At 53.4% G+C, this 26,524-nt stretch overlaps 1 protein-coding gene across 3 annotated transcripts in view; it reads left to right on the top strand.

Moving 5' to 3' along the window:
• TEX11 (testis expressed 11) overlaps positions 1–26,524 on the top strand; it is a 57,487-nt gene that overhangs the window by 1,192 nt on the left and 29,771 nt on the right. For all 3 annotated transcript variants that reach the window (XM_068163608.1, XM_068163606.1, XM_068163607.1), the window contains exons 3-14: positions 3,763–3,847; positions 5,030–5,109; positions 5,995–6,075; positions 6,158–6,277; positions 9,390–9,470; positions 12,412–12,497; positions 15,052–15,109; positions 16,723–16,818; positions 20,006–20,087; positions 22,103–22,181; positions 23,801–23,952; positions 25,358–25,443. In XM_068163608.1, the coding sequence (XP_068019709.1) occupies positions 3,763–3,847; positions 5,030–5,109; positions 5,995–6,075; positions 6,158–6,277; positions 9,390–9,470; positions 12,412–12,497; positions 15,052–15,109; positions 16,723–16,818; positions 20,006–20,087; positions 22,103–22,181; positions 23,801–23,952; positions 25,358–25,443 (1,086 nt within the window). The remainder of the gene's footprint in view (positions 1–3,762; positions 3,848–5,029; positions 5,110–5,994; positions 6,076–6,157; positions 6,278–9,389; positions 9,471–12,411; positions 12,498–15,051; positions 15,110–16,722; positions 16,819–20,005; positions 20,088–22,102; positions 22,182–23,800; positions 23,953–25,357; positions 25,444–26,524) is intronic.

Below are 26,524 nucleotides of genomic sequence, written 5' to 3'. Positions count from 1 at the left end.
GCCTCTTTTCAGGGAGCTGTAGAGAGCAATGAAGTCTCCTCTTAGCCTTCTGTTCAGACTAAACACCCCCAGCTCCCTCAGGTGCTCCTCACCAGGCTTATGTTCAAGGCCCTTCACCACCAGCTTGCTTGCTCTTTGGACATGCTCCAGCCCCTCAATATTTACTCTCAAAGATCCTTTTCAACAAGAAGTCTGATGGGTAATAACATGAATCTGTGATAAAAACAAGACCAGCTCAGATCCTGTCCAACATTTTCTGCCAAAATTACATTTAGCTTAGAGCAATTACAGAGTGGTTTGGGTTGGAAGGGAGCTTCAAGATTCTCCAGTCCCAATCCCCTGCCATGGGCAGGGACACCTCCCACCAGCACAGCTTGCTCAAGGCCTCATCCAGCCTGGCCTTCAACACCTCCAGGCAGGAGGCAGCCACAGCCTCCCTGGGCAGCCTGTGCCAGAGTCTCCCCACCCTCACTCTCAACAATTTCTTCCTCATCTCCAGGCTCAATCTCCCCTCTCCCAGCTCAAAGCCAGTGTCCCTTGGCACTCCTAGCCCTTGTCACAAATCCCTCCCCAGCTCTCCTGTAGCCCCTTCAGGTGCTGGAAGGCTGCTCTGAAGTCTCCCTGGAGCCTTCTAACAATAATTAGATAATCAAATAATGATTAGACAGTGATAGATAATAAATATACATAATACTAGAGTTAGGTTGGAGATCAGGAGGAAGTTCTACACGGGGTTGTGGTGAGACACTGGCACAGGTTGATGTGGTTGAGGCTCCATCCCTGGAGACATTCAAGGTCAGCCTTGCTGTGTCCCTGGGCATCCTGCTCAGAGCCTGCAGGGGGTTGGACAAGATGCCCTTGGAGGCTCCCTTCCAGCCCAATGCAGTCTGTGGGGCTGTTCATCTATTGCTACAATTCTGAAGGTCCTGACTTTGTGACAAAGAGCAGGATAGGTTAGCAGGTGTCACACCTGGAAGTATGCTTCATGCAGTCTGTAAAGACATACAGCAGCATAACTGCTGTCCTTCAGGTACTCCTGAGCCCCTTGGCATCATTTATTTTTCAAGAGCTTTCTAATCTGTTCAGTTCCATAAAAGACTCCATAGGATGTCTGTGAGTTAGACAAGAGAGTATTTGTAGGCAGCCTGCTGTGGGAAGGAGGATCTGAAGCGCTGGAAGCTGCATCCCTTTGAGGCAGGTTGCTGAAGGAGCTGATTGCCATTGTGTAGGACTGCATCATCTTTCTAAGGAGCTCCCAGAGTCACTGCTCTGTGTTCTTGGCTTGCTAATAGCAGAAACGTCCTGGTGGAGCTGTTTGAAATGAAGTCTCAGGTTTCTCTTTGATAGTCAAAAGAGATGAAGCCTTGCCATGGAGGTGTTTTCCAACCTGATGCAAGCCTTGCTGCTCTGCTCCAGTCCTTTCACACTTTTCAGCATCTGTTTAGCATGTACAGAATGGGATCTGAGAGCTGCCTGTGACTCAGCTCTGCTTTGGAGGTGGTGATGTGCCTGGGAGTTTGTGTGCTTGGGAGAAAGCTTCATCCCAATGGATAGTGTAGGTGAGGTCAGGCTTCAAAAACCTTCACAGACCTGCATCAGGTTGGAAGGGACCCTCAAAGGTCATCTTGCCCAAGCCCCCTGGGACACCTCCAATGAGATCAGGTTGCACAGGATCATATCCAGGCTGATCTGGAATGTCTCCAGGGATGGAGCCTCAAGCACCTCCCTGGGCAGCCTGTGCCAGTGTCTCACCACCCTCCCTGTGCAGAGCTTCCTCCTGATGGCCAGCCTCAACCTGTCCTGCTCCAGTTTTGCTGTCTGGAAAAGGACTTGGTTAGAAGCATAGGCCAGGCCATCCCAGTGAGACGACAGATGCATAGGTTTGTTGAGGAGCACACCTGAATGCCTCTGCAGTCCACCCCCTCACCTACACTATTCACTGGTGAGCATAATTTCAAACTGGAGCTGAAGGCACTGCCCCAGGCATGATGTGACATCTCTCTGCAGTTGGGCACACACTTCATTACTGCTTTTTAGATTCAGGCCTTGTCAACCTTGGATCTAGAGAGTCCTGGTCTTACCTTGCTTCATCTTAGAAGTGTTCTCATGTTTTTAGAAGACCTGAAAAAATGTTTCACAAGAGTTAGTACATCTCATGAGAAGTCCCTGTGCTTCCTGCCACTGGCTTGTAATTACTGTGATGGGTCTGTGTGAAGCAGTGATCCATGCTTTTGGCTGAAGAAGTGAGGAGAAACTCAGGAGGTTCAATAAGGCAAAGTGCAAGGTCCTGCACCTGGGTCAGGGCAACCCTCAACATCAGACCAGGCTGGGGGTGATGAGATTGAGAGCAGCCCTGCAGAGAAAGACTTGGGGGTGCTGGTGGGGGAGAAGCTGGACAGGAGCCAGCACTGGGCACTGGCAGCACAGAAGGCCAAGGGCAGCCTGGGCTGCATCCAAAGCAGTGTGGCCAGAGGTGGAGAGAGGGATCCTGCCCCTCTGCTCTGCTCTGGGTAGACCTCACCTGCAGGGCTGGGGCCAGATATGGAGCCCTGAACGCAAGAGGAGCATGGAGCTGAAGGAGAGGGTCTAGAGGAGACCACCAAGATGATCAGGGGTCTGGAGAACCTCTGCTACGGGGACAGGCTGGGAGAGTTGGGGCTGTGCAGCCTGCAGAATAGAAGGCTCCAGGGAGACCTCAGAGCTGCATTTCACTATCTGCAGGGGAGCTGCAGGCAGCTGGGGAGGGACTGTTCAGAAGGGGCTGTGGGGATAGGATGAGAGGCAATGGTTTGAAGCTGGAGTAGGGCACAGTTAGGTTGGCCATCAGGAGGAAGCTCTGCACAGGGAGGGTGGTGAGACACTGGCACAGGCTGCCCAGGGAGGTGCTTGAGAGATTCAGTCTCAGCCTGGCTGTGTAGACGACGGAGATGGGAATCAATACGGCTGACCAATGTGATGGAGTGTTGTTCCTTTATTGTTCCAGTGGTGCAGGCCTGAGGTGCAGGCCTATGGAGCAGGCCTGTAGTGCAAGTGTAGCACGGTAAAGTGTAGAAGAAACAGGAGATAGGAAAGGCAGAAGTGTGTAGCAAGGGAACTGCTACAAGTTATATAAACTCAGTGCCCTGTTGGCACAGCTCCATTGGTTCCCTCTGAGTGACCACACATTGCACTGTTACAGGTTATTGGTCCAGCTACTGATGACACAACGAGGTTGTTGATGCAGGTGCATGTCCTGTTTTCCCAAGATAACTGTCCATGTTTATAGCTACCAGTGCCTTGTTTTAGTTACATGCTGCAGGCACAGCACTGTTTTGCTACACTGCTAGCTGGCTCTGCATTTATGCTGAGCATGGCCTGCCACCACGTCAGGCTCTAGGCCTGCACTGCCAGATTGCTCACACTGCTCGTCGCTGGCATTGCCACATGGCTGTGTCCCTGTGCAGCCTGCTCTAGCTGGAGCTGTCCCTGCTGCCTGCAGGGGGTTGGACAAGGAGACTCTTGAGGGTCCCTTCCAACCCAATGCAGCCTGTGAAGCTGTGGAGTTCTGTGTGGCCCATCCAGCTTGCCTGCCTTCAAGTCCCTCTCCCAGAGCTCCCTTTGGGGTCATGTAACAGTTCCATGACTCAGCCTCAAAGGCAGTTGCACAGCTGGGGCCAGGTCATTGCTCTCGCCCATGTGAAGGATGGTTTCTTTTCCCGTGGTGAATCTTGCTGTGTCACTAATCCAGGACAAAATGCAATCTGATGGTGTTCTCCTGGGCAGGTGGAAGAGGCTGCCGTCAGGCTGTGGAACTGGGCTGTGACCAAGCACACAGGCTCCGTGGTCAGCAGTGAGCAGCGCGCCAAACGTACGTATGCCTGCCGCAGCCTGCCCTCTGCTGCGCTGCGGCACAACGGGAGAGGCTGCGCTGGCTGCCCCCTGCCGGGGCTGCAGCTGCTGGAGGGTCTCTCTGCGGGGGGGCTGTCGGCAGAGGAAATGGTGCAGCTCAGGAAGCAGCATCCTGGAGCTGTCCTTGTGCCACACACTCAGTGCAGGCATTCTGATCACTCCCCTGTCCCATGCCAGAGCATCAGTAAGGAGGTGTCCCCAGGCAGCTGCATTTTGCCACCCAGTGCTGTGGTTTTAATCTAAAAGCTGTGTGGGAATAACCTAGGCAGAAGTTTTAAACCATTGGTGACTTTCTGTCAGGTGAGATTGGAGAGACATTGTCACCACAGAAGCAATAGTTACACCCTGAAGAGCATGAAGTTCTCCCTTTCCATCCTTGCTGTAGCCAGGGACACACTGATGGCTTTGCTTTGGAGCCAGGAGCAGGGCTGGGGGTAAGAAGGGAGCTTTGGGGCTTTTCCCTCAGCCTGCTCCTCCTGGGGCTCTGCAGGACTGCAGGGTCTGGCCTGCATTTTTGTCTTGAGGGATTGCAGTTCAAGGTGTGTGTAATCCACTTCAGCCAGAGGGATCAAGGGAAGAGGTCAGGTTTACACTCACAGGTAGTCCCTGTGGAACATAATGTTCTCAGGTCTTGTATCACAGATGCAGGGCCAGGGAGAGGCTATTCTCAATGCAGTAACTGGTGTTTTTTTCCAGCCCCAGTGCAGAAGAACAGCCTGGGGTTGGGGTTGGGGTTTTTTTTTTGTCTCTTGCTTTGAAAATGTGAAGCTTATTAAACATCACTTCCCTGTTTTGCTGAAGGCTATTTTGAGGCTCTCAAGACATGTTGCTGTGAGCACCTGCAGTGTAATTAAGTCTTTAAATACCATCTATTTAGCTTAAACTCTCTAATAGGTATTTTGATGAGAGAGGAAAATGTGATTTCTTCCCCTCCCTTCCCCCCCCCCCGACTGCCTCCAAAGCAGTGTTAAGCAGCTGGGATAAAATTCAGGCTGCTTGGCCTCCTGAAGCTGTCAGCCTTTCCCCTCTTGCAATCTGAAACGGCAGGCAGTCTTTCAGATGCGGCAGGGCCTGGCTTGCTTAGCCCCAGCCCAAAGAGGAGCAGAAAGGACTTGCTGAGTGCCTGCCCTGCCTCTTGCAGTGCGGGTGGTCGCCTGCAGGCTGCTGTGTCGCTGTGAGGGCAGCCAGCCTCCAGAGGAAACCCTTCGGAGACTGATTTTGGTAAGCAGTCAAGGCACCCCCAAGGGAAACGTTCAAAGCCTGCTGTGGTTGCTTTGGAAGGGGAGGGAAATCTGCTTGAAGTTGAGGGGAATAAACCTGCTGCATTCTCACAGGGACACCACGCTGAATCATTGCCCTTAGCAGTCTGGGGACAGGGGAGTTGGCATCACAGAACCACAGAACGTTAAGGGTGGGAAGGGACCTCCAGAGATCACCCAGTCCAACCCCCTGCCAGAGCAGGCCACACAGGAACACATCCAGGTGGGCTTGGAAAGTCTCCAGAGCAGGAGGCTCCACAGCCTCTCTGGGCAGCCTGCTCCAGGCCTCCAGCAGCCTCCCACCAAAGGAGTTTCTCCTCCTGTTGAGGTGAATGTCTGCCATTGAGTTTCCATCCACTGCCCCTTGTGCTGGCACTGGGTGTCCCTGAGCAGAGCCTGGCTGCATCCTCCCGGCAGCCACCCTGCAGAGATTAGCGGACATTGAGAGGGTCCCCTCTCAGCCTTCTCCAGACTAAACAGCTCTAGGTGTCTCAGCCTTTACTCCTAAGAGTCCCTTAACCATCCTTGAGCTCTCTATTGGACTCTTTCCAGCAGTTCCCTGTCCTCTTGAAGTGGGGAGCCCAGAAGTGGGCACAGTATTCCAGCTATGGTCTGTCTAGGGCAGAGCAGAGGGGCAGGAGAATCTGCCTTCACCTGCTGGCCACACTCATCACAGGTAAAACATTGCATGAGCAGCATGTGTGTACTGCTGTCTGGGAGGGCACCAGGAGTCTTCTGCAGTAACTAAGTGTTGAGGAGTTGCTTCAGATGTGAGGCAGGAACTGGAAGAGCTGGAATGCCCCTCTCCCATGGGATCAAACCTTGCACTTCCCATTTTGTCCTTCAGATGTCTATGAAAACTGGGAAGGGCTGGCTGGAGCTTGGCAGAGCTGATCTTGCTGATGAGTTCCTGGAGATGGCCCTGGCTGTAAGTTCTGCTCCAGGTTTGGTTCCTCCCAGACACAGCTGTTTGTGAACCCCAGGGCTGATGCCTGTGCTTTGTTTTCCAGAGCATAGAAAAACTGTATGCCAAGTTCCTCCAGGGGAGAGATGGTGAGGCAGATACTGCAATGCACAGAGCTGATGTGGAGAAGAGCCTCTTCAAAGTGCTCTCTTATCAGGCTGAATCAGTATGTGTTCTTCCTGCTTTCCACTGCAGCTCACTGGGGCTGCAGAGGCAGACTCTGGCCCACTTATGAGATGTGTGCATGCTTGGCCTTGAAACTTGCTGAGAGATGTGTTTCCTTCCCTGAGATGTGAGATAGCAGATCTCCTGCTGCAGTCAGTGTTGCAATCACTTAATGGGTTTTAATGTGCCTAATTATTGCAGTCATTTCTGCTCTGCTCCTTGTAGCTTCTTGTTCAGATCTGTTGCTCTGGGATCTGGCTGGCATGGCTCTTCCTAAAGCAAACAGCTGCCCTGCTGGAGCAGAAACTCTCTGGTATAAAGGTGTCCTGTGCCTGGCTGCAGAAGGGAGATGAGCCTGCTGTAGAGCCTGGGCCTCTGAGCTGCCCTCCTGCACCATGCCAGCCCAGTCTCTGGGCATGCTCCCCATGGTGTAGAGCCTGGGCCTCTGAGCTGCCCTCCTGCACCATGCCAGCCCAGTCTCTTGGCATGCTCCCCATGGTGTAGAGCCTGGGCCTCTGAGCTGCCCTCCTGCACCATGCCAGCCCAGTCTCTTGGCATGCTCCCCATGGTGTAGAGCCTGGGCCTCTGAGCTGCCCTCCTGCACCATGCCAGCCCAGTCTCTGGGCAGGCTCCCCATGGTGTATTGGCATTTGCAGCTAGGCTGACTGAAAAGGTACAAAGGTAGCATTGCCCATGGCTGCAGCTAGCCAAGGTTTCTATCTACCAGGAGGTACTCTGAGCCACATGTGCTGTCTCACTGTAACTTACAACTGCCATGACTGCCACCTCATGAACATCACCAAAGCTATTCATCTTCTGTGCCCTCAGACAGAGAGCTTTCTGTACCTGAATACCTTCTCTTCATGCATGCTGCTTTCACAGACTCATAGAGTGAGTTGGGTTGGAAGGGACCTTCAAGATCCTCCAGTTCCAACTCTGTGCCATGGGCAGGGACACCTCCCACCAGCACAGCTTGCTCAAGGCCTCATCCAGCCTGGCCTTCAACACCTCCAAGGAGAGGGCATCCACAGCCTCCCTGGGCAACCTGTGCCAGTCTCCCCCCACCCTCATTCTCAGCAATTTCTTCTTCCTCATCTCCAGTCTCAATCTCCCCTCTCCCAGCTCAAAGCCATTGTTCCTCATCCTGGCACTCCCAGCCCTTGCCCAGAGATCCTCCTCAGCTCTCCTGGAGCCCCTTCAGGTCCTGGAAGGCTGCTTTAAGGTCTCCCTGGAGCCTTCTCTTCTCCAGGCTGAACAGCCCCAATTCTTATTTCCTCCTGCTTTGGCAGACTCCAGGCTGCTGTCCTCCCTGAGCAGGGATAGTTTTGAACCAGCAGCAGTTTAATCTAATTTTGGGATCAGCTCCCACCCTAGCAGAAGATGGTTTGGGTTTGCAGCATGAACTTTGCCTGAGGCTTTAAACAGTGGAAGAATCAGTATAAAATCACAAGACTTGGAAACACTGAGTTCATCACACCTGGTTTGTCCTTTTCAGTCTCATCACAGAATGAGGTAAGATCATGGTGATAACTGTTAAACTAAACACACCCCAGAGCCCAGTGCAGTGTGAGAGGAGGCTGAAAAAGTGCTGAAGGGGATCAGCATCACAAATTGCAGTCATTTGAAGTACTTCATTTAGAAATTCTAACTTCTGTGAGGCATTGCTGTGCCCCACTGGAGTTTCTGGGTGCTTTACCAGTGCTAGAGAGCAGCACAGACATCTGAGTGTGAGCATGAGGGAATGGAGTTGCCTGCACTTGCTGGTGACACACTAAGCTCAGCATTTGGAAGGGGAGTACTGGCTCCAGAATTCTCAGGAGCTTCCCAAAGCAGAATACAGAATTAACCTGATTGGAAAAGGCCTTTGAGATCATCAAGTCCAACCTATCCCCCAGCACCATCTGATCAACTAACCCATGGCACCAGTGCCTCATCCAGGCTCTTCCTAAACACCTCCAGGGATGGGGACTCCACCACCTCCCTGGGCAGCACATTCCCATGGCCAATCTCTCTTGCTGGGAAGAATTTCTTCCTAACCCCCAGCCTAAACCTCCCCTGGCACAGCTTGAGACTGTGTCCTCTTGTTCTGGCACTGCTTGCCTGGGAGAAGAGACCAACCCCCACCTGGCTACAACCTCCCTTCAGGGAGTTGGAGAGAGCAAGAAGGTCTCCCCTGAGCCTCCTCTTCTCCAGGCTAAGCAGCCCCAGCTCCCTCAGCCTCTCCTCACAGGGCTGTGCTCCAGACCCCTCCCCAGCTTTGTTGCCCTTCTCTGGACACCTTCCAGCATCTCAACATCTTTCCTAACCTGAGGAGCCCAGAACTGGACACAGGACTCAAGGTGTGGCCTCAGCAGTGCTGAGCACAGGGCACAATGACCTCCCTGCTCCTGCTGGCCACACTCTTCCTGCTGCAGGCCAGGATGCCATTGGCCCTCCTGGCTGCCTGGGCACACTGCAGGCTCATGTTCAGCCTACTATCAACCAGTACCCCCAGGTCCCTCTCTGCCTGGCTGCTCTCAGCCACTCTGCCCCCAGCCTGTAACACTGCCTGGGGTTGCTGTGGCCAATGTGTGGAACTTGGCACTTAGATGTGTTCAATCTCCTGCCCTTGGACTCTGCCCATCTGTCCAGCCTAGCAAGGTCCCTCTGCAGAGCTTTCCTACCCTCTAACAGATCAACTCCTGCCCCCAGCTTGCTGTCAGCTGCAGACTTACTGCTGATGGACTCCATCCCCTCCTCCAGATCATCAATAAAGATACTGAACAGGCTGGGGCCCAGCACTGATTCCTGAGGCACACCACTGGTGCCTGGCTGCCAGCTGGCTGTGGCACCATTCACCACCACTCTCTGGGCTCAGCCTCCAGCCAGTTCCTAACCCAGCTCAGAGAGCTGCTGTCCAAGCCAGGGGCTGACAGCTTGCCCAGGAGCTTGCTGTGGGGCACGGTGTCAGAGGCCTTGACAGTGGCCAAAGTGATTGTAGTATGTGAAGTATGAGGACAGGTGTCTGATCCCAAGCCTGGCTCTGCTGGTGTACAGCCTGAGCCCTGCTGGGGAGCATCAGCCTTTGCTGGAGCTGGGGGGCTGGCTGCTCACTGCTGGTTGTCCTTCCCTAGGCAGTGGCTCAGGGGCAGTTCCAGAAGGCAGTGACGTGCTTGCAGCGCTGCAGGGAGATGTTGAGCAAGCTGCCAAAGGAGGTGAGTGAAGTCCCAGAGCCATAGGAATGAGTCCCTCTTTGTCAGGCCAAACACTGCAAGTTTATTTCCCCCTCTGTACCTTACAGCCTGAGAAGCACTCTGACCTCTGCACAACTTCTGTGGTTGGTTGCTTGAGATCTTCAATCTGCAGAGTTTTTTTCCTGCAGAGTTATTTTTTTCCTTCCTTCCCTCATAGTTTATAGTTTAAAATAGATGAAACTGTTTGTGGGGAATGAGAGGAGACAAATCAGCAAGTCAGGCAAAAAGATTGCTAAATGGAATGTGCCATCTGCTCTTGTAGAGGACCAGCTGCATCTTGCATCTTGATCTGGTACAGTGCTGCTGCACTGGCACCAGAGTGAGCTATTGTCTGCAGACAGGTGGGAGAAGGGAAGAGCTGAGTTAAGCTTTCCACAGAGTCACAGATTGCACTGGGTTGGAAGGGAGCCTCAGAGGTCATCTTGTTCAAGCCCCTGCAGGCAGCAGGGACACCTCTAGCTAGAGCAGGCTGCACAGGGACACAGCCAGGGTGAGCTTGAATCTCTCAAGCACCTCCCTGGGCAGCCTGTGCCAGTGTCTCACCACCCTCCCTGTGAGGAACTTCCTGCTGATGTCCATCCTAACTGCCCTGCTCCAATTTGAAACCATTGCCCTTTGTCCTAGCACTACAAGAAGGCTCCAGGGAGACCTCAGAGCAGCCTTCCAGCACCTGAAAGGGCTCCAGGAGAGCTGGGCAGGGACTTGTGACAAGGGCTGGGAGTGCCAGGATGAGGAACAATGGCTTTGAGCTGGGAGAGGGGAGACTGAGAGTGGAGATGAGGAAGGAATTGTTGAGAGTGAGGCTGGGGAGACTCTGGCACAGGCTGCCCAGGGAGGCTGCGGCTGCCTCCTGCCTGGGGATGTTGAAGGCCAGGCTGGATGAGGCCTTGAGCAGCCTGTGCTGGTGGGAGGGGTCCCTGCCCATGGCAGGGGGCTGGAGCTGGATGAGCTTTGAGGTCCCTTCCAACCCAACTCATTCTGTGGTTCTCTTCAGGGAGGTTCTGGGAGGTTCAGGGAGGCTTATGGCTATGTTTAGTGTTGTGCTTGATGCCTGGCACTCAGGCATTCACTGAAGCAGGTTTTTAGCTCTGCTCTGAAAAGCCTCTCCTGCCAGCATGCAGGCCAGTTACTGGGGTATGGCACAGGATGCTTACAGCCTTATGCTAAACACTCTGCATGAAACCCTCTCAGTATAGGAAACTTCCTGTTCTGGCAGAGAACCTACACAGGTGACCTGAGGAGAAAGGAGAGTTTCACATCTGAGGGTGACTGGGCTTGGTGAGGATTCATACTGAACCTCTGCTTCTGTCTCTGCATTGCAAGGAGAGAAGGAACTGGAGGCAGGATGTTGTGCTGCTTCTCATTCTTGCCTGAGGAGCGAGTTTCAGTCACTTGAAAGCAGCATTTTTGTCTCCTTGGCAAAGGAGGCAGCTGCAGAGGCAGAATGGGAGTGGATTTTGGCAGCCTGTTGGGATGTGAAAGGACTTCTCTGGGTCTGCTCTGAACAGCACGGGACAGCTGCTAATCATTTCAAAGGCAGAGCAAGTTGTTAGGCACAGAGGCTGCCAGGGCTGGCTCAGAAAGCAGCCAGCAGCAGTGCTCTCAATGCCCAAGCATTCAGCTCCTCCTGAAACCTTGAATGTGCAGGAGCCTCTTTAAGCCCCAAGAGGCAGCATGGGAAGAGGCTCTCTGTGGGAGAGGTGGAGTCCTCTTCACTTAGTGTTGTAGGTTAAGGCTTAACTGAGCTGCAGGCTCAAACCAGGACACTGCACTGTGTCCAGCTGTTGTCATTTCCAAACCTGAAGCTGTAAGGTTGCAGTTTTCCCCCTGAAGGTTTTATTGTACTGTTTAATTCCATGGTTCTAATCAACTAACTCATACAGAATTAACCAGGTTGGAAAAGGCCTTTGAGGCCATGGAGTCCAACCTGTCACCCAACACCATCTGATCAGCTAAACAAACTTGCCCTGAGGGGAGGAAATCATCATACTAATGATATTAAAAACTACCTGGGAGGAAGGGAAATGAAATGTTTATTTCAGTTACCAATGGAGAGGTTGAAGAATCATTTAACCACTGAATTCTAGAAGGGCTCAGGTTGGAAAGGAGCTCAGAGACCATCTCCTCCAGCCTCTCCATAGTGCCCAGGGACACCTCTCAGCTAGACTCAGCAGCTCAAGGTCTCATCCAGCCAGGCCTTGAACACCCCCCAGGGAGGAGACAGCCACAGCCTCCCTGAGTAGCCTGTGCCAGAGTCTCCCAACCCTTATTCTAAGCTCTGCTCTAACCCTGCTCTGCCTCAGCTCCCAACCATTCCCCCTTGGCCTGGCTCCAGACCCCCTCAGCAAAGTCTCTCTGCAGCTTCCTGCAGGATCTCTTCAGGTCCTGGCAGGCAGCTCTGAGGTCCCCCTGGAGCCTTCTCTTCTCCAGGCTGCACACCCCCAGCTCCCTCAGCCTGGTCTCATAGGAGAGCTGCTCCAGCCCTTGGGTCATCCTTGTGGCCTCTGGCCTCACTCCAGCAGCTCTGTGTCCTCCTTGTGCTGGGGACAGCAGGACTGGAGGCAAGATTGGAGGTGAGGTCTGGGCAGAGCAGAGCCCAAGGGCAGAATCCCCTCTGCTGCCCTGCTGCCCACCCTGCTCTGGCTGCAGCCCAGCACACAGCTCCCTGCTGGGCCATTCAGCGTGATTGCTGCCTGCTGCCTCAAGAGCCCCACTGCTTCTTGCCCCAGCCTGCTTTGTGGTGCTTCACTTTGCCATGCAGTTGTGGTTCCCTTTGAGCCACTGTCCCTCCTGCAAGGTCAGAAATGGTAGCAGTGGGCATATCTTTAAAGCCAAGAAGCCTTTGAAGGGCCCTGAGGCTGGGTGGGGTCCCCAGAGGAGCACTGCAGATCCTTTGTTGCAGGTCTGTTACCTGGCAATCCTCTGCTACAATTTTGGAGTGGAGAACTATGAACGGAAGAGGTATGAGCAGAGCTCCTTCTGGCTCAGGTAATGTCTGAAGGCAAGCACAACCAAATCCTGCTTCTGAGATGGAAAACCTGTGTGTGAAGGAGAGGGAGGAGCAGGGGGAGATGGATGTGTAATTAAAAGTGTGAGAATGCAGGATTTGAGTGAGCTGAGCAGCTGCCCAGGAGCTGCCTGACTCTGACTCTGCTGCCTCTCATTTGCCTGCCCTCCACATCCATTTCCCTGTCATTAGAATCAGAGTCCTCTTTCCATTGTTCTCAGCAGTTCCCTTCCTAACCCCAGTCCAAGGAGATAATTTTCCTGGAGAGGCTGTCCCCAGTTGGTGTGCCATTCATGAAAGAGAGTGAAGGAATTTGGCCACTTTGGAAGAGCAGAGGAATTCTCCTGACTGCTTTTAAGTGAATTTGTTGGAGCCAGTTTGGATTTCTCACAGAGGAGATGCTGCACTGAGAGCAGCTCCTTGAGGGAAGACACAAACATCAAGGGGAAAAGGGAATAGACAGAGGTGGCCTGGGCAGGATCCAGATAAGGAAAGAGGCACTACTGAGGAAGAGAAAAATCATAGAACCACAGAGCAGTTTGGGTTGGAAGGGACCTCCAGAGCTCATCCAGTCCAACCCCCTGCACTCAGCAGGGACATCCTCCACTGGAGCAGGTTGCCCACAGCCCTCTCCAGCCTCACCTTGAACATCTCCAGGCATAGAGCCTCAACCACCTCCCTGGGCAGCCTGCTGCAGTGTTCCTGCAGCCTCCTGCTGCAGGACTTGTTCCTCACATCCAATCTCCATCTGCTCTGCTCTCATTTCAAACCATTGCCCCTGGGGCTGTCCCTGCAGGCTTTTGGGAGCAGTTCCTCTGCAGCCTTCTTGGAGCCCCTGCAGGTATTGGAAGGCTGCTCTGAGGTCTCCCAGGAGCTATGCTGAACACCTCCAGCTCCCTCAGGCTGTCCTCACAGCAGAGGTTCTCCAACCCCCTGATCATCTTTGTGGCCTCCTCTGGACCGTCTCCACCAGGTCCAAGTCCTTCCTGTGTTGAGGGCTCCAGGGCTGGGCACTGCAGGCGAGGTTGGACAAGAGCAGAGCAGAGGGGCAGCATGCCCTCTCTCCATCTGCAGGATGAGCCTGCTCGTGCCGAGGGTACAGCCTCAGCTCAGAAATGTGTTTGTTTTATTCTTGTTCATTTTGTTTTGAATAGACTTCTTTTAACAGAAGCAAAGGAATGGCAGCATAGCAAATTCCACTTCTGGTGACAAACGTTGTCCAAGGGCCCCTCTGGAAACCCTTAGGATGAGCTGCAGCTGCTGCTTTGGAGATGATTTGATAATTTTATTCCCCTGGACAATTCGGCACCGAGTCCTGCGGGCAGAGTTTGACAGAGAGAATTGCCCTTGCCAAGGGGAGAGGCTACTGCGGAGCCAGCCGTGCAGCTCCACCTGCTGGGCTGAGCCTGCCCCGTTCCCAGCGCGCTGCCCCAGCGAAGCAAGGCACAGTTCCTCCCTAAGACTTCTTTCACGTTTACAACCAAAGCTGCTTTGGTGGAAGTGCCATAACATTGTGTCTTGGGGAGCCCTTTGTGCTGCTCTTGAACTATGTAAATAAAAAAGGGGGAGCATGATTCCCAGGTCCTGTTCCTGTCTCACTGACAGGCTGCTGCAGCACCTTTGCTGTGGGGACAGGCTGGGAGAGCTGGGGCTGTGCAGCCTGGAGAAGAGAAGGCTCAGTGTGGCTAGAGATAGAGAGAGAGGATCTTGCCCCTCTGCTCTGCTCTGGGGAGACCTCACTTGCAGGGTTGTGGCCAGATATGGAGCCCTGAATACAAGAGGAACATGGAGCTGAAGGAGAGGGTCTAGAGGAGACCACCAAGATGATCAGGGGTCTGGAGAACCTCTGCTATGGGGAGAGGCTGGGAGAGTTGGGGCTGTGCAGCCTGGAGAAGAGAAGGCTCCAGGGAGACCTCAGAGCTACATTTCACTATCTGCAGGGGAGCTGCAGGCAGCTGGGGAGGGACTGCTCAGAAGGGGCTGTGGGGATAGGATGAGAGGCAATGGCTTGTAAGTGGAGCAGGGCAGAGGTAGGTTGGCCATCAGGAGGAAGCTCTGCACAGGGAGGGTGGTGAGACACTGGCACAGGCTGCCCAGGGAGGTGCTTGAGGCTCCATCCCTGGAGCCATTCAAGCTCAGCCTGGCTGTGTCCCTGTGCAGCCTGCTCTAGCTGGAGCTGTCCCTGCTGCCTGCAGGAGTAGGGCAAGATGCCCTTGGAGGCTCCCTTCCAGCCTGATGCAGTCTGTGAGCCCAGGCAGTGTTAACTGCTGCCTAGGACTGTATTATGTCAGGTGAGAATGAGAAAGCCTGGTAAAGCCAACTCCACTGTTTGAGGAGAAGGTTGTGCAATAGGTTGAAGCAAGTGACCCAGGGCAGGTGTTTAACAGCAGGGTTTGGAAAGACAGCACTCCCTGTTCTCTGGTCAGAATGAGCTTGTGTGGTTTCCTGCTGGTGAAGGAGCAGGAAGGGGCAGGATTGTGTGGATCAGTAGACTTTGTCATCCCATTTAATTCTGCTCTGTTCATCTATTGATAGCCAGAGCTATGACATTGGGAAGATGGACATGAAGTATTCTGTTGGCAAGGAAATGCAGGTAAGAACTAGAGCAAGAGATAAGAACAGAACCCCTGTCCTGGGCACTGCTGAGGTCACACCTTGAGTGCTGGGTTCAGTTTTGGGCCCTTCGTTCCAAGGAGGTCTTTGAGGAGCTGGAGCAGATTCAGAGAAGGGCTGGAAAGGGTCTGGAGAACAGGGCTGGGGAGGAGCAGCTGAGGGAGCTGGGGGTGTTCAGTGTGGAGAAGAGGAGGCTGAGGGGAGACCTCATTGCTCTCTCCAGCTCCCTGAGAGGAGGCTGCAGTGGGGTGGGGATTGGGCTCTGCTCCCTAGTTTCAGGTGATGGGAGAAGAACTTGTGCCAGGGGAAGTTTAGCTTGGAGATTGGGAAAAATTTCTTTGCTGGAGGAGTGTTGAGGCACTGGAACAGGCTGCCCAGGGATGTGGTGGAGTGTCCATCCCTGGGGGGATTCAAGAAATGTGTGGCCATGGCACCTGGGGATATGTTTTGGTGGCCATGGTGGTCCCTTTCCCTTCCCTTCCCTTCCCTTCCCTTCCCTTCCCTTCCCTTCCCTTCCCTTCCCTTCCCTTCCCTTCCCTTCCCTTCCCTTCCCTTCCCTTCCCTTCCCTTCCCTTCCCTTCCCTTCCCTTCCCTTCCCTTCCCTTCCCTTCCCTTCCCTTCCCTTCCCTTCCCTTCCCTTCCCTTCCCTTCCCTTCCCTTCCCTTCCCTTCCCTTCCCTTCCCTTCCCTTCCCTTCCCTTCCCTTCCCTTCCCTTCCCTTCCCTTCCCTTCCCTTCCCCAGGGTTATCCTGTCTGTGCTGGTGTTTGCTGATGTTGTTCCAGCTGTTCATTTGTTCTTTCTATTGTTCTGCTAATTCTTGTCTCCACCCACAGGGGTTTGCTTTTTGCTCCCAGTTTCTCCTTTCAGGCTCAGGGGTCAGGGGAGGGGGAGGCTGGGTGTGAGTGGCTGGGTGGGCTGCAGGCAGGGCTGGGAGCAGGGCAGGCAGAGGAAGCACAGTGCCATGGCTGTGCTTGCTGGCAGAGCTCCATGTCTCACTTCTGTAGCTACCCACAGGGCACGTGGAGAACATTTTGATCTCTTCCTCCTCACAGAACTCATTTGCACACAAGTGCCATGTGTGTCTTTATGGTGTGTTGTTTTCTCTCAGGGAAAGAGAGGAACCTCCTCCAGAAAGAGAGACACTTCCTTCACTTTCCTCGCTGGGTCTGATTTCTCCAGGCTTCTGATTGTCCTTTTCCCCCTTTCACCCTTTTGTTCTCTGAGCTCCAGTTGAAGGGCTGGGTGCACATCAGAACTGATATCAGGCAGGCATTCTTTTACTCACTAGAATAGAATTAACCAGGTTGGCAAAGCCCTTCAAGATCCTCAAGTCCAACCTCTCACCCAGCACCATCTGATCAACTAAACCATGGCACCAAGGGCCTCATCCAGTCCGCCCTTAAACACCTCCAGGGATGGGGACTCCACCACCTCCCTGGGCAGCCCATCCCAATGGCCAGTCACAGAGAGCTTTGATTTCTCATGACCCTAAATTTCAAGTGTTTTGCACTCAACCCCCTGCCCTCCTGTGGCTCTTGGTCCTTCCGCCTTCCAGAGATGCCTCTGAAAGCTCCAACTTGTTTCCCTCCCCAGGCTAAAGTGCTGCGGTTGCTGGCTACAGCCTACTTTGAGTGGGACTGCAGCCTCCACCTTGACAAGGCACTGAGAGCTATCAGCTTGGCAAATCAGGTAGGGAAGTGTTGCTGTGTTTGTGGGGTGCAACAGCTGAAACTCAAGCACTGCTCTACATCATGGTGTGGGCCACCCTGACCGCTGATGTGCTCCCCTGGGCACCAGCTGGAGATGTCTCCTTTTGGTTTTCAGCATGCTTTGGTGCCCCCAGCTTTTGTAGAGGGAAAGGTTTCCCTGCACACAGATGCAGAGCTGCCCTGCTGCCTCACATCTGTGAGCAGTCAGGTCCTTTGTTAATGATAGTAAAAATTCTCTGGCATGTGTTCATGACAAGACTAAACCACGGTGTGGTGCAGCTGAGAGCTGTAGTAGCTGGCTTCAAACCTTCTCCCACAATCACAGAGTGCTAGGGCTTGGAAGGGACTCCAGAGATCAGCCAGTTCAAGCCCCCTGCCAGAGCAGGGCCACTTCAGGCAGGTCACACAGGAACACACTCAGGTAGGTTTTGAAGATCTCCAGAGCAACCTCTCTGGGCAGCCTGCTCCAGGGCTCTGCCAGTCTCACAGGAAAGTTTCTCCAGAGCAACCTCTCTGGGCAGCCTGCTCCAGGGCTCTGCCAGTCACACAGGAAAGTTTCTCCTCATGTTAGAATAGAAATAGAAATAGAAATAGAAATAGAAATAGAAATAGAAATAGAAATAGAAATAGAAATAGAAATAGAAATAGAAATAGAAATAGAAATAGAAATAGAAATAGACCAGGTAGGAAGAGACCTTCAAGATCATCGTGTCCAACCTATCATCCAACACCACCCAACCAACTAAACCATGGCACCAAGCACCCTGTCATGTTGAGGAGGAACTTCCTGGGTTGCAGTTTGTACCTATTGCTCCTTGTCCTGCCACAGGATGAGGGAAAAGAGCCTGGCTCCTTCATCCTGACAGCCACCCTTCAGGTATTTGTAGACATTGATCAGATCCCCTCTCAGCCTTCTCCTCTCCAGACTGAACAGCCCCAGGGCTCTCTTTGTAGCAGAGATGTTCCACTCCCTTCATCATCCTCATAGCCTCTGTTTGACTCCCTCCAGCAGATCTTGAACTGTGGACTCCAAAACTGGACAGAATAGTCCAGGTGTGGTCTCCCCAGGGCAGAGTATAGGGGGAGGAGAAGCTCCCTAGCCCCGCTGGCTACACTCTTCATAATGCACCCCAGGACACCATTGGCCTCCTTGGCATGAGGGCTCCAGGGATTTACTTTTGCAGAGCCTTTGAGGTGGAAAGTGGTTTATTGCAATTTTGAGAATGTATCTTTTGATCTTGTGTGAGGCTCTGGGTGAGTAAAGAGCCTGGAAAATGCAGTGTTGGGTGGGAGCTGCAGTGTCAATCTTCATTGTTTCCACTTGCTCCCACTGCTCTTCTCCTCTGCATTTCCTATCACTAGAAGCTAGTCTGAATTCTGCTCCCCCTCATTCCAGAGGGATCCAGGCAGTTCACACACAGAAAAGCAGGGAAGGTTTCTGTCAGTCAGCAGAGTTCAGCTGCCACTTAAAAGTATCACAAATGGGCCACAGCAAGATGAGAATCATGTTATCTCCTGCTGTCATTGTCCTCCTGGTCCCACACAGAGAATTCATCCAGTTGGAAGAGACCTCCAAGCTCACCCAGTCCAGCCCTCAACCCAGCACTGCAGGCTCAGCACCAAACCCTGTCCCTAAGCACCAGGGCCACAGCTGCTGGAACACCCCCAGGGGTGGTGACTCCAGCACTGCCCTGGGCAGCCTCTTCCAATGGCTGAGATCCCTTCCAGGGCAGAAATATTTCCTGCTTCCAGCCTGAGCCTGCTGCTGCAGCCTGAAACCATTTCCTCTGCTCCTGTCCCTTGGCACCACGGAGCAGAGGCTGCCCCCTCCTCCCTCCAACCTCCCTTCATGGAGCTGGAGAGAGCAATGAGGTCTCCCTCAGCCTCCTCTTCTCCAGCCTGAACACCCCCAGCTCCCTCAGCCTCTCCTCTAGCCCAGGGGCTCCAGCCCCTTCTCCAGCCTCTTTGCCCTTCTCTGGACAGGCTCCAGCCCCTCAATGTGCTTCCTGCAGTCAGGGGCCCAGAGCTGGTCCTTTGGCAGTGTAAGATTAAACAGCAGAGGTGCCCACTGCAGCTTAGGAGAAAACATTGCCTGTTGCCTGCCTACTGCTTCAGCCATGAAGGAGGCATTGAATGTTCCTGTAGTGCTCCATAAGGGACACAGACATAGCTCCATGCATGCAGAGTGGGATGGAGGCACCCCCAGCAGGTTTACAGATGGCACCAAGCTGAGTGGTGCAGCTGACACAGCTGAGGGATGGGATGTCAGCCAGAGGGGCCTGGCCAAGCTTGGGAAGTGGTCCTGTGAGAGCATCATGAGGTCCAGCAAGGCAGAATGCAAGGCCCTGTGCCTTGGCTGGGGCAAACCCCAGTATCAATAAAAGCTGGAGAATGATGAGATTGAGAGCAGCCCTGCAGAGAAGGCCTTGGGGGTGCTGGTGGGGGAGAAGCTGGACAGGAGCCAGCAATGGGCACTGGCAGCACAGAGGCCAACTGTGTCCTGGGCTGCATCCAAAGCAGTGTGGGCAGCAGGTCAAGGAGAGGCTTCTGCCCCTCAACTCCACTCAAGAGACCTCACCTGGAGCACTGCATCCAGCTCTGGAGTCCTCAGCACAGGGAGACATGGAACTGGCAGGTCCAGAGGAGGCAGCAGAAATGACCAAGGACTGGAAGCTCTCTGCTGTTGAGGCCAGGCTGATGGAGTTTTTCAGCCTAGAGAAGAGAAAGCTCCAAGGAGACCTTCTGGTGGCCTTCCAGTGCTTAATGGGGCTGATCAGAAGCTTTAGCAGGGCTTGTTGTGACAGGACAAGGGGTGATGGTTTGAACTAAAAGAGGAGATTCAGCCTACATAAAGAGAAGTTTTTTACCCTGAGGCTGGGGAGGCCGTGGCTCAGGTTGCCTGGAGAGGTGAGAGGTGTCCCATCCCTGGAGCCATTGCAGGTCAAGTTGTTTGGGACTCTGAGCAGCCTGCCCTAGTTGGAGATGTCCTGTTGGCTGCAGGGAGGTTGGCCTGGATGAGCTTTCAAGGTCCCTTGCAGAAGCAGTCTGTGATTGTGTGAGTCCAGTGCAGAGTGTGATTCTGGGGTGTGTCCTCAGTGTCCTGAGCCTCGTGGGATCTGTCTTCTCCAAACTCCTGGCCAAGCAATGTCCTGTCTTCCATTGTGCAGGAGGATTTGCACCCAGCAGGGCTTTTCCTGAAAGTCAGAATTCTCCTTAAAGGTGGAGCAGCAGATGAAGACATCAGCTCAGGTACCACAGCTCTGTGTAGGTTTCATAGGGTCTCCCCACTTCAAGAAGACTCCCAGATGGCATTGGGTTGGTAGGGAAACTCCAAGGGCATATTGTCCAAGCCCCTGCAGGCAGCAGGGACAGTTCCAGCTAGAGCAGGCTGCCCAGGGACACAGCCAGGCTGCCCATGAATGTCTCAGCCACATCCCTGGGCAGCCTGGTGCAGTATTTCACCACTCTGACTGTAAAGAACTTCCTCCTGCTGTGCTGAGTCACAGCCTGGGTTGGAGGTAGAAAGGAAACAAATAAATCCCTGTCTCATGTGTTTTGGAGGAACCTTCATTAGCTGAATGTGGCTTTGGATCATGAGACACAGTAGTCAGTGTCCACAGAGGAGTTACCCAGCTGCTAATGTAGGTCTGAATTAAGCATCATGTGTCCCTGGGCAGCCTGCTCTAGCTGGAGGTGTCCCTGCTGCCTGCAGGGGGGTTGGACAAGATGACCTGGGAGAGTCCCTTCCAACCCAGTGCCATCTGTGAGTCTGTTCCAAAGCTCTGGTATCAGAGGTTATTTAGTGTATCTAAGGCACATGAACTGTTCCTCAGAACTTGTTACATGAAGAGAATTTGGTTTTCTATTGGCATGAGAGAAGAAGAAAGATCTGGGGGGGAGGAGGGGAGGGTTCTAATAAAAGGTAATGTGTCAGGACAACTTTCTTTCCATAAAGAATGGAATCTTCAGGAGGAGAGGCTTGGTCCTCTCCATGGCTGGAGAGCATCAGAGGCATAATGAGCAATAAATGTAGGATGAGGTGAGGAATTTCTTGCAGGGAGCTGAATGGGTTGAGTGCTGCCAGACTAGCAGGGATGGAAACTCCCCTTCAGACTGCTGCTAGAGAGCTGCAGCCAGCTTCCAAGCAGCAGCTTTTCTGTTGGGCACTTTGAGTTGTGCAGCCACAGTGTTCCTGTCAAAGCACATTGCTTAGGTTTAGCAGCAGCAAGACTCCAGCCCATTTTCCAGGCACCTTTATGAGTGGCTGGATGTCTGCATTTTCTTGCAGGGCTGGCAGAAGTGTTGTGTCCATGCACTGTCCCTGCACTTCTCTGTGAAGTCCCTGCTGAGGTTTAGGCATTTGACTAAAATCTGGTACTGTGCATCGTGCCTTAGAAAGGCTGCCTTGAGCAGTGCTACAGTCATGTCCGTGTGCTCCTGCTCTGATCTCACCCAGCCTACAGAGGGCAGATCTCGTTGTCAGACACACAGCACAGCCATTCTTGAACCCTTATCTGATAGCCACTTAGCGCCAGCAGCTCAGCGGCTGCTGCTGAGGGATTAATCAGGCTTAAGTAGTTCCCATTGCAGTGTGACACCAGCACAGCTGGAGCTTCAGTGCTTCCTGCTGGGGAAGGATTCCCAGCTTCACAGGTTGGAAGGGAGCCTCCAAGGGCATCTTGTCCAAGCCCTGCAGGCAGCAGGGACAGCTCCAGCCAGAGCAGGCTGCACAGGGACACAGCCAGGCTGAGCTTGGATAGCTCCAGGGATGGAGCCTCAAGCACCTCCCTGGGCAGCCTGTGCCAGTGTCTCACCACCCTCCCTGTGCAGAGCTTCCTCCTGATGGCCAACCTACCTCTGTCCTGCTCCACTTTCAAACCATTGTCTCTCCTCCTATCCCCACAGCCCCTTCTGAACAGTCCCTCCCCAGCTGCCTGCAGCTCCCCTGCAGATATTGAAATGTAGCTCTGAGGTCTCCCTGGAGCCTTCTCTTCTGCAGGCTGCACAGCCCCAACTCTCCCAGTCTCTCCCCACAGCAGAGGTTCTCCAGCCCTCTGATCATCTTTGTGTCCCTCCTCTGGACCTGCTTCAGGGATCCATGTCCCTCTTGTGTTGGGTGTCCCTTAGCTGGACCCAGCACTGCAGGTGAGTTCTCAGGAGAGCAGAGCAGAGGAGTGTTTTTGTTCAGAGAAGCTGTAAGAGGTGAAGACAAATTGAGAGTCAAGTGCCTAAGTTACTTAAATCTCCACTGCTTTATGTTGTAGCTGTTGCAGAATTCCTGCACCATGAGATGTCTTTAGACTTTTGTTTGAATACTGCCAAGCTGCTGCTGGAGCATGGAAGGTATGGAAACATCACTGGCTGGGGTGCACACAATGTATGGGCTCTGTTTGGTTTCTTTTATAAGCAAGGGTCATCTGTTACACAGTGATGTTTATTTTGAATCAGAACTCACAGAGCAAGGAGAAACAGGTTTGAGAGAGCAAGGTGCCAGGGGTGATGGCAGCAGCAGAGCAGGGTGCACAGTGGTGAGTGGCAATTAACAGTGCTGCAGCCTCACTGTCATAGAATCAATAAGGTTGGAGAAGACCTCAGAAATCACCAAGTCCAACCTGTCACCCAACACCTCCTGACAACTAAACCATGGCTCCAAGTGCCACATCCAATCCCCTCTTGAACACCTCTAGGGAAGGTGACTCCACCACCTCACTCCCTGTCATGGAGTCATGGAATGGTTTGAGTTGGAAGGGACCTCCAATCAGTCCAAGTCCCTGCACTCAGCAGGGACATCCTCCACTGGAGCAGGTTGCCCAGAGCCCTCTCCAGCCTCACCCTGAATATCTCCAGGGATGGAGCCTCAACCACCTCCCTGGGCAGCCTGTTGCAGTGTTCCAGCAGCCTCCTGCTGCAGAACTTGTTCCTCACATTCAGTCTCAATCTGCTCTGCTCTCATTTCAAACCACTGTCCCTGGTGCTGTCCCAGCAGGCCTTTGGGAACAGTCCCTCTGCAGCCTTCTTGTAGCCCCTTCAGGTACTGGCAGGCTGCTCTGAGGTCTTCCTGGAGCCTTCTCCAGGCTGAACACCTCCATCTCCCTCAGGCTGTCCTCACAGCAGAGGTTCTCCAACCCCCTGATCATCTTTGTGGCCTCCTCTGGTTCCACTCCATCAGGTCCAAGTCCTTCCTGTATTGAAGGCTCCAGATCTGGAAGGGCTAAGATTCTCCCTATAGTTTTAATATATATATATGGAGTAATATATCTGGAATATTATATACAGATGTATTGAAGCTTGAGGTGGGGAGATTGAGAGTGGAGATGAGGAAGAAATTGTTGAGAGTGAGGGTGGGGAGAGACTGGCACAGGTCGCCCAGGGAGGCTGTGGCTGCTCCTGCCTGGAGGTGTTCAAGGCCAGGCTGGATGAGGCCTTGAGCAGCCTGTGCTGGTGGGAGTGTCCCATGGTGGAAGTGGATGATCTTTGAGGTCCCTTCCAACCCAACCCATTCTATGAACCTGTGAGTCTGTAATTACCTGACTGAGGCCTTTCTTCCATCTCAAACAACCAACCCCCAGCACCAAACTTTGCAGCCCTAGAAGCACTCTTGTGAAAAACAGTAGAAAGATGAACAAGTTACTGACAGAGGCAGGCAGGAAATTCCATCCTGGTGAGTGCTGCCTCATGATTAGCTATGGAACTGCTTCTGTCTTGCAGTGAATGCTGAATGTGTCGTTGTGAGGAGCAAACTGTGGAGGATCCTGTGCTGCCAGGCAGCAGAGTGCTGATAGGAAGCGGCTGCTGAATAGATGAAGTGCAGTCGATTCATACCTTGCCTCAGTCTGCCTGTGATTGTGTGCCAGTGCTCCTGATTAAAAGCATGCTGTCTGGAGGGAGTGTGGGATCTCACCAGAATGGGGAATTAACAGCTTTTCTTCTCCAGCCTCTTAAACATGCATCTGTGTGAATAGGGAATCAGTGGGGCTTGAGTTCCTGAAATCTGTTCCTGAACGATTTGCATCTTCACCTGACCTGGACAAAATCACCCTGCTGCACCTGGAGTTCCTGCTGCAGAACAGCAGGGAGCTGCTGGCTAAGCAGAAGGTGGAAGAAATCATCATTGGTCTGTACCCATCCTTTGCTGGTCTTTACTGAGAGCTGGGGTTAGGTGGCTGAAGAATTCAATTCTGCTTAATTTCATCTTCCTCTCTAGCTGTGTTTGCTCTCCCTGAGGTTGTTTTGCAAGGCAGCTCACAGTTTTCACAGCCGTGATGAAGCTCAAGGTTAAATGAATCAAGGTCAATGCATCAGTGCAGGCTGGGGGCTGAGCTGCTGGAGAGCAGCTTTGGGGAAAAGGACCTGGGGGTCCTGGCAGACAGCAGGATGCCCATGGGCCAGCAAAGGGCCCTGGTGGCCAAGAAGGCCAAGGGCATCCTGGGGGGCATGAAGAGAAGTGTGGCCAGCAGGTCAAGGGAGGCTCTCCTGCCCCTCTGCTCTGCCCTGCTGAGGCCTCCCCTGCAGTGCTGTGTCCAGTTCTGGGCTCCCCAGCTGCAGAAGGACAAAGAGCTCCAGGAGAGAGTCCAGCACAGGGCCAGGGAGCTGCTGAGGGCACTGCAACAGCTCTCAGCTGAGGAGAGGCTGAGAGAGCTGGGGCTGCTTAGCCTGGGTAAGAGGAGGCTGAGGGGGATCTGATCAATGCTTACAGGTAGCTGAGGGCTGGGGGTCAGGGAGATGGGGCCAGGCTCTGCTCAGTGGTGCCCTGGGAGAGGACAGGAGGCAGTGGGCACAAAGTCGAACAGAGAAGGCTGTGAACATGAGAAGGAACTTCTTGAGTGTGAGGGTGCTGAGCCCTGGAGCAGGCTGCCCAGAGAGGTTGTGGAATTTCCTCTGAAGACTTCCAAGGCCCAGCTGGATGTGTTCTGTGTGACCTGCCCTGGGTGCTCCTGCTCTGGCAGGGGGGTTGTACTCAATCTTCAGAGGTCTCTTCCACCCCCTGCCATTCTGTGATTCTGTGTAAACTCTCTGCTAGAACAATTCCTCCTTCCTAGTGTGGACTCTGTGTGATTGATCCATGTGGGATGAGAAACATCAGAGGTTGTGTGTCCTGTTAATCCTTTGTCCATCCAGCCCTGTGTGGGTTTGTCAGTGTGAAAGCAGGGTCCCTGGCTTGCTTTGAGCAGCTGAGCCAGCTTCTCTCTCAGGTCTGTTGCTCCTGCAGCACTGCAGCACTTTGGGACTGCCAGCTCTGCTGGAGGTGGGACCCTCCTTCACCTAGAATCCAGCTAGGTGCAAAAGCCACCCTGACATTGTTCAAACATGGAAATATTTATTCCTTTACTGCTTTGGGAGGGGTAACCTGTTGGCTTTTGTCAGAGGCAGGATAGGCACTAAGTCCTCACTGGAACTATTGCTGTGTCAGTGGGTTTGGTTGTGGGTTATGGGGACAGCCTCTCTCAAATAGTTTGGAGGTGCTTGCCCATGTGCCTCTGCAAGCCCTTGCCAAGTGCTGACCTGCAGTGTCTTTTCAGCTCATTATAGTGGGAAACAGATGCTGCCTGAAGCCTTGAACCAGCTGCACATCATCCTGTGGGACAGAGCTGCCAAACATTATGAGGTTTGAGACTAAACTTTAGTGTTGTTGTTTGTAGCAGTGAAGATGAAGATCTGCTTCTGCTGCCCCTTCTTGGTTAGTGTCCAAGCTGTTACTAAGATCCCTGCTCCTGTGGGCACTGGTTTCACGTTTGTTCAGCTGGGTGCTGTCATCCTTTACAGCATGAGGTTTCAGGTAGCTCATCTCAAGGTTTGTACATGGGAACAGTTGCACAGAATCACAGAGTGATAGAAGTTGGAAGGGACCTCCAGAGGTCATCCAGTCCAAGCCCCTGTCAGAGCAGGGTCACCCAGGGCAGGCCACACAGGAACACATCCAGGTGGGGCTGGAAAGTCTCCAGAGCAGGAGACTCCACAACCTCTCTGGGCAGCCTGCTCCAGGCCTCCAGCACCCTCACAGCAAAAAATTTTCTCCTCATGTTGAGGTGAAATTTCCTGTGATTGAGTTTCCATCCATTGCCCCTCATCCTGTCACTGGTACCACTGAGCAGAGCCTGGCTGCATCCTCCTGGCAGCCACCATGCAGGTATTTGTAGACATTTATCAAGTCTCTTCTCAGCCTTCTCCTCTCCAGACCAAACAGCCCCAGGTCTCTCAGCTGCAGCACCTCTGCTGTGAGGCCAGGCTGAGGGAGCCTGGAGAAGAGAAGACTCCAGGGGGACCTCAGAGCTGCTTTCCAGGACCTGAAGGGATCCTGCAGGAAGGCTGCAGAGGGACTTTTGCTGAGGGTGTCTGGAGACAGGACAAGGGGGAATGGTTGGGAGCTGAGGCAGAGCAGGGTTAGACTGGAGCTGAGGAAGAAGTTCTTCAGTGTGAGGGTGGTGAGACTCTGGCACAGGCTGCCCAGGGAGGCTGTGGCTGCCTCCTGCCTGGGGGTGTTTGAGGCCAGGCTGGATGAGGCTTTCGGCAGCCAAGTCTATTTGAGGCATCCACGCCATGGCAGGGAGGTTGTAGTAGATGATCTCTGAGATCCCTTCCAGCCTGAGCCATTCAGTGGTTCTATGGCTAGGCAAAGCATCGGGTCTGAGGAGTGTTAGCTGTGTTGTGGAGCCACTGATCAGTCTGCTGGGGGGAGGGCCCCACCA

Source organism: Melanerpes formicivorus, unplaced genomic scaffold (genome assembly GCF_026170545.1).
Source record: "Melanerpes formicivorus ecotype bairdi unplaced genomic scaffold, bMelFor1.0.p_v2 SCAF_73, whole genome shotgun sequence".
Classification (NCBI taxonomy): domain Eukaryota; kingdom Metazoa; phylum Chordata; class Aves; order Piciformes; family Picidae; genus Melanerpes; species Melanerpes formicivorus.
Note: the sequence above shows the minus strand (reverse complement) of the source record. Positions and strands in the feature narration are given on the sequence as shown.